Source organism: Rhincodon typus, chromosome 14 (genome assembly GCF_021869965.1).
Source record: "Rhincodon typus isolate 14 chromosome 14, sRhiTyp1.1, whole genome shotgun sequence".
Classification (NCBI taxonomy): domain Eukaryota; kingdom Metazoa; phylum Chordata; class Chondrichthyes; order Orectolobiformes; family Rhincodontidae; genus Rhincodon; species Rhincodon typus.
The window spans coordinates 60,238,951-60,246,182 of NC_063345.1; the positions used below are offsets into that span (position 1 = coordinate 60,238,951).

Below are 7,232 nucleotides of genomic sequence, written 5' to 3' on the forward strand. Positions count from 1 at the left end.
GGAAAGTATATGTTTTCTTTGCATCTCCCCAATCTATATTTTACTTTCTTTTGAAAATAGTTTGCAAATCGGATTCCCTAAAATAGTAGAATAAATGTCATTCGTATATTTCATTTAAATTCTTAGTTTTGGAAACAAGTCGGCTTGTTTAGGTAATGAAAGGTATTTTCTGTAACAATTAACTGAGAAGTGAAGCTCTTTATTAAAACAAAAGCTGAATAACTGTTGTACGAGGTAAGTGGAATTGTTCATTCCACAAAGTGCATGATTTTTATTGTTTGCTGACGATTTTTAAAAATGTGATCTTTGTCTTTTCAAATGAATCTCTTTTCGCTGATCCTGAATGAAGAAAGCGCTTTATCTTGAAACTTAATAATGAAATTTAATTTTCATTTTATGTATATATATATGTTATTTATACAAATCTTACTTTATACATTCACAGACACCTATAGATTCACGCACAGACACACAAATATGTAGTGTTGATAATTTACAGTCCAGCACACTGTTATGGCCCGTAACGTGTACAATTTCCTCGTAATATTTAATTGTAAATCATTGACACTCAGATTTTGGTTTAATTTGTTTTAGTTAAAAAATATAATAGAGGGGAAACGGCGCCCATTCCCTAAAGACCAAGGGTGAATCACTGGAGAAGGGGAAATAGTAAAGTTTATTGCATATCCGTGCAATAACCTGGACGTTGTTTTCAACATATCGGACTGCGGATGTTCAGCTTGATCTAATTTACAGTTCAAGCATTTTCAAAGTCCCTAACTTGCAGAGAAAATGTACAGTCCACACCAGCTCGCGTTTTCTTTAGCTGATGTCAGTCACAAGCTTCGGATTGCTGGAAATATTAGGTCAATTTCAATAAACCAAAAGTATAAACAATTGTTACAATAATCCAATTGAAATGGAGAAAGGAAGCCGAGAATGTACCGCAAGGCTATACACATCCTCCGAGAAACCTTTGCTTGTCCACATGTATTCGAGTTTCATGAAAGAAAATATTTTTACACATGGAACCAGTTACGCACCAGTCAGCTGTGTTTCTGCTCCCTTCAATCCCCATGTTATTACTGACCCGTCTTTTTTTTTATATTTTACCTTGCTGGACAACGTGTGTTAAATCCACCAGTAAAAACATAACGTTGAATGTTTTTAAACTGTAAAAACAATGAAATATTATAACGGCAGCGAGGTGAATCAGTGTCGAACTGTAAACGTTTCAGTGCCCGGAGCTATAGAATCCTGGGGGCTAATTCCATTTATATTTGAGTTTTGTGCAAAAATACTTCTCAGAACTCCCATGTAGTTGGTCCATATATTAATGGTCTGTTATACTATAAAATCACGTTACGCAGAACGACAAACGATTGTATTGATCGTGAATCGTGTCGCTTTTATGGGAGACTAAAACAAAATAAAATCGGTCTATTAGTTTGAGGCAAACCGTCAGCTGATTTTTAAAATTTTTTTGTTGAAGTGTTTGCACTTTTTAGTTTGTTAGTGATTGCGTTTCTCTTTTAAATTATTGTTCAGCGCTAGCAGCAAGAAATTGGCTGTGTTAACGTGTAAAGTGCACAGCGTAGAGTTACATTCATTCAAATAGCATTCTACCTCCGCCGGTTTCCCACTGCAATGTTCTCCCCATGTGGGAATGGACGGGTTGAGGGACTGGAGAACGGGAGAAGGAGAATAGTATGGCGATTGTGAATGCAGGCTCTGACTAACTACTAAATCCTTACTTATTATCCTGCAATTCCAGTCGAATTCCAGTTCCGATAGATCCCCCCATTAGAATTACGAACTCATCCAAATATTGCTGACAGCTAAAGGACACGGAACAATCTCACCAACACTTGCGAGGGTGTGTAAATTTTCTCGCACCGTGTGCGAAATTAGATCATATTTTGGACATGCTTTGGCTAAACGTTATTTCTTTAAAACAAAATGAAACGTACGCACGTCTGCCGAGTGCTATTTGATGGATGCAGAGAAATAAGTTACAAGTTATTTTCTGAAGTTGTCCCTGCGTGCTTTATCGTGGGAAACGACTAAATCGACTGATCATCGCATAAACTGCTCAAGTTCCCAAACGGCACAGCAAGATCCCAGAAGTTCAGGAAGGGGAACAAGGCCACGGTCCGTTTGTCTCTCACGGCGGCCCCCGGGGTCCCGTAGAGCCGAGGAGGCCGGCGTTTACCGCACTGGTGTGGGGAGGGGAGGGCTGGGAGCAGGATCTGCAGGAGGGTGGCTGTGCCACACCGCTGTGAAAATATAGAGCAAGCTGACGTGAAATAGCCCGGGAGGGGCTCCTGAACTAACCACCACCTCCCCCCCACCCCCATCTCGCACTCTCTGCGCCCCGACTGAGAGAGCAGCGTCGAAGTACACAGCAAGATCCCGCCGCCCCCTGCAGCGGGGATGATGATTTGGGAATGCGGGAGTGAAGCCCCTGCAGCAAAGGCAGGAGCCCACACTGGATCGAAACTGATCGCTTTCTCTGCTCCCGGGTGCACAATTTGCATCTCCCACCTCTGCGCTTCAGGCTTAACTGCAGGCGTCGTTTTGGGGCTTTTGTTCTTTTTATTAAAATCATGTGCCCTCAAGATGGGAACACATCTCCCGGTCAGAGATGGCAGATCCCGGTTAGATGTGTCAGTCGCCTCTTAAATCCGTAAAGAGCTGCACAAGTACATAGAACGCAGTGGAAGTGATGTCTCTAAACAGTGGATTGTCATGAATTGAAAGGGTCAGTTTTGCAGTGGGTTTGTGTCCAGTGAAAACATTTAAAAAATTGGGTCCCCTTTTAAATCTGTATGTACATATCCATAGGGACATACATATATACTTCCATACGTGCACATGTGTATGTGCATACACACAAAGACAGCAATAATGGCGATTCGCTGGTTATTAGACCATTCCCCTTTGAAGACGGGTTATTTTCCGAAGCTGATCTTGTCACAGGACTAATAAAACGTGGCAGTGTTCCGTGCATGCCCACAGTTACACACTGTGCACCCAGCTAGACAGGTATGACTGCTAACAATTAACCCCCATCCCCACCCCACCCCCGCCCCCACATCCAGCCAGTGCTCGGAAAGAAGGAGCTTCCTTCAGGATAATTAGTGACTAGTGGAACTTCACACGCTCTTGGCTCCCCTGGTGTGTTGCTATTGGCTTCACTTTGACAGGCGGTGAGCTATCGGCCTCCACACTTGGCACTGCAAGGGAGACACTGGAAGTACGAGAGGTTTCTTTGCCCAGGAGTGATGCAGAGAGCGCGGTATCCAGTCCAACCCTTGCACTAACTGGGAATGGGACTCATTCTGGGACGCAGTGTCCATCTCCTCGTCAGTCTCCCAGGTCGGCTCGGCCGCGCTATTCCAAACAAATCCCCCCAAATCCCTTTGGAGCCCCGGGGTGACGCCCCGTCGATGGTAACAGCCCGATGGCTCTGAGTACTCGGGCCCACGCTTTCTCGGTGGAATCTCTGGTGGGGCACTCTCTAAAGAGGAAACTGGAAGAAGGCGAGGATGGGAAGGCGAGAGACCGGCCCGGAGACACGCTAAAACAAGCCCAGAGCTCCAAGCAGAGAGAAAAGCAACAATCAGGTCGGTCACCCTTGTGTGATAGCCATCGAATATGATCTCTCAAATCTCAGCACCTTCCCAGTGCTGTACTGGGATTCTGCAAAGGACTGCCGTTACAAATTAGCAGACTTGGAAATATTATTGTTCCTTATGTGACTCATGTCAGTTTGTAATTTGTTTCCTACTTTTCCGATTTACATTTTTATTTCTTTTAACTTCAACAATTCCCTGCTTCCGTCAATTTTGAAACCTAATTTTGATACATTCTTTTCAGTTCCATGTCGGCAGATTTTAATTCGCGCTAACAGTCTAGAAAGGGAAGGCAAGGTTTGAGGAGAAGCTACAGTTTCTGAAACGAAAGCAGTAAGATTTCTGTTGAACTCGGCGATCGACAGAAGATATCCTAGATTCAAATTAGTGTCAGTCCCGATGTTGGAAAGGCTGTTGTCTCCCAGAACCAGAGAGCCAGTTTTATTTTGTGTTTTCACTGAAGTTATTCGTTCTGGTTAAAAGGTGAAAGTTCACTCAAGTTGCTACTGGATGAGACAGAGGCGCGATAATATTCATTTGGGGTTGGGTGGGAGTGGGGGTTTATGGTTGATCTATAGAAGCCCTGGATGAGGAGTACTGGCGGGGTATGTTGATGGCAACATTGCTGTTTGTTTTTTTTTCGTTGCTGCATGTGATGGAACAGGGGAGGCGAGAACTCGGGCGAGCAAGACCCGCAGTGGCTCCGGACCCACCTCACCCGCAGGGGACTCCGAAGGTCTTCAACTGGAACTGCAAGGCTCCGAGCTTTGGAAACGATTTCACGAGATTGGGACAGAAATGATTATCACTAAAGCCGGCAGGTGAGGAGAGTGAGATAGATAGATAGATAGAGAGAGAGAGAGAGCGCCTGGGTCTGTGCAAGATAGGGAGAGAGAGAGCTTTCAGCGCGCACTGTCTCAATACGTTTGTATAGCATTCATACTTCTAGAGTTTTCGGGCCTCAGTTTAGAATTAGACGGAGCTGGAGGCGATGATGGCACAGTGGGTTAGTAACATGACTCTCAGGTTAATGTTCTGGGGATGTAAAATCATCCAATCTCTACAGTGTGGAAGCAGGCCATTCGGCCCATCGAGTCCACACCGACCCTCCCAAGAGCACCCCACCCGTACCCCACCCCCCCCCCTATCCGCGCTGCCCTGCATTTCCCACGGCTGATCCACCTAACCTGCACATCCCTGCGCGCTGTGGGCAATTTAGCATGGCCAATCCACCTAACCTGCACACCTTTGGACTGGTGGGCTCGAGAAATTTAGAGTCTCGTGTAATCTGGATCGCAAAAGCGAGAACGAAAGTGGGTAACTCTGTCGGTGCCATCGCTTTCATCAAACGAACCGAGAGTCACAAAACAACGCTTTGGTTCCTCAATCAAATCTTGAGCTCATTCGGATGAACTTCATCAGACGACTGAGACAAACCGGGAACGGGGGATGGGGGTCGTGAACTCCCACCTTCTCCAAATTGGGAAAGTCCTCTCCGCCTGACTGCTTTTGTGTTTTCCAAATCAGGCCGGTTAGAATAAAGAATTACTAACGTCCTAAGCGAACATATCACTGTCTAATCAATTCAATATTCGGCGTTATTTTCTTTCTATTTGCCCAGGCTGAGTGATGGTGTTCACTCAGAATTGAAAGGAGATGTCAGTATTTGATCCTTCACATATGGAGGGGACCCTCCGCGGAGGGGACCCATTCCCAGCGAGCGATTGTAAATCTACAGAGTCTAGATGGTCCAAGTAAACATTTCATTACATTTTAAAAGGGCCGTGTGTCCTAAACACCTAAATCAATGAGGCGATTCTAAAAAAAACTGTCAACTTCCCCAGTCCCTGTCAAGGCGGTTTCGGATTCACGGGTGGAATACAACAAAGGTCTAACGGTGCTGGTTTGTTCTTTAGGCGCATGTTTCCCGCTGTTCGGGTGAAAATCAAAGGTCTTGAACCGGCCAAGCAGTACTATATTGCCATGGATATCATCCCCGTGGATTCCAAAAGATACAGGTAAAGTGAGCAGCACAGGAATCCAGTAGCTGCACTTTGAGAGTGAAATGTTTGAGGGATTTGACCATGTTTCTCATCTAAACCGGAGAGGACAGGTCTTCCCTGTATATGTTCCACGCGGTCACGTCTTTTATTGAAAAAAAATACACAGAACGTTCGCGTACTGAACTCTTCAAATTCAGCCGGAACTGCTTGAGGGAGAAGTGGCCTTTTTTTTGGTTAAAAATAAAGCTTTAACTGAAACAGTGACAGGATTTGACATCTCGACAATAAGCTTCGTTGCCTTATATTTATGAACACCAGGAGATAATTAAATACAAGCAGAACTGGTAAAATAATTCTGGAAATCTGATTTATTTTAAAAAAGCACACAAACAGAAACTGCTGGTATTATTTAGCAGCAACTGTAAATTGAGAGAGGCAGTTAACGTTTCAGTCGAAATAAAGATGAGCGGAACTGAAGGGTCGCTGCTATTTAGAGCGACACTTTCAGACGGTGGTTGTAAACACAGCGAGAGCCAGGACTATTCCTTAGGATGAGACCGGTCTCCCTTAATAACAAAGAAATGGGTCTACCCACATTCAGGTAACTGCCCTTCAGAGCTTTTCTCTTCAGCTGGCCGGTGAGGAAACTGCCTAAGGCGTTATCTCGCTGTAAACTGCCGAAGGAGATTTGTTAATGAAGGAGATGAAGTAGGCATCTCAGTTATGGAGATACTGTAGAAACTGTTAGGGTACACCCTGCAGCCGACGAGGTCAAAGGGAGATTTGATAATGTTCAAAACCATTTGACAAAGTGAACAGGTAAAACTTGCCCCCAGGTCACAGCAGGGTCAGTACAGTTAATGTTAACCAGGAGGTATATACACAGCAAGTTGTTCTGATTTGAGAGTGCACAGGTGGGATAGGTGCTAATTCTTGATTCAATAATGTCGTCTAAAACTGAACGGGGTAAACAATCGAAGGGAACTATGACAGTATTGCTGGGGATGGGCAGGTGAGTGGGATTATTAACAGCTCTTTCAAAGAGGTGTGATGGGTCGAATATCGTCCTTAGGCGTTGCATTTTTTTTAAATTTTACACTCCTTAATTTATGCTTCTTGGCTGCCGGATTATCCCTCCCCCGCCCTTTCCACTCTACCTGGACAGTCACTCCTTGTGTGGTGTCCTGCAGGTATGTGTACCACAGTTCACAGTGGATGGTGGCCGGAAACACTGAACAGTCCCCGTTAACCCCCCGTCTCTACGTGCACCCGGACTCGCCAGCTTCCGGGGAGTCCTGGATGAAACAAATCGTTAGTTTCGACCGGGTGAAACTTACCAACAATGACATGGACGAGAAGGGGCATGTAAGTAATCAGTTTTAAAATCTCATCTAAGACATGCCTGTCCCGAAAACAGTAACATTTCACAACCGCAAATTCAACACATATTGTATGTGGTCAAACTATTTATGAAAGTGTAGGTGACGATGTGTGTTTTTATGACTGTCAGTGTGAGTATATGACAATGAGTCAATGTGGCAATGTGTTAATGTGTTAGAGATAACAAGGTGTACAGCTGGATGAACACAGCAGG

General features: G+C 44.7%; 1 protein-coding gene across 1 annotated transcript in view; it reads left to right on the forward strand.

Moving 5' to 3' along the window:
* The first annotated feature begins 3,463 nt into the window (after positions 1 to 3,463).
* Positions 3,464 to 7,232, forward strand: part of LOC109916292 (T-box transcription factor TBX22-like) — an 11,679-nt gene continuing 7,910 nt past the window's right edge. The window contains exons 1-4 of the mRNA XM_048604942.1: positions 3,464 to 3,641; positions 4,360 to 4,456; positions 5,552 to 5,653; positions 6,829 to 7,003. Of these exons, the coding sequence (XP_048460899.1) occupies positions 3,464 to 3,641; positions 4,360 to 4,456; positions 5,552 to 5,653; positions 6,829 to 7,003 (552 nt within the window). The remainder of the gene's footprint in view (positions 3,642 to 4,359; positions 4,457 to 5,551; positions 5,654 to 6,828; positions 7,004 to 7,232) is intronic.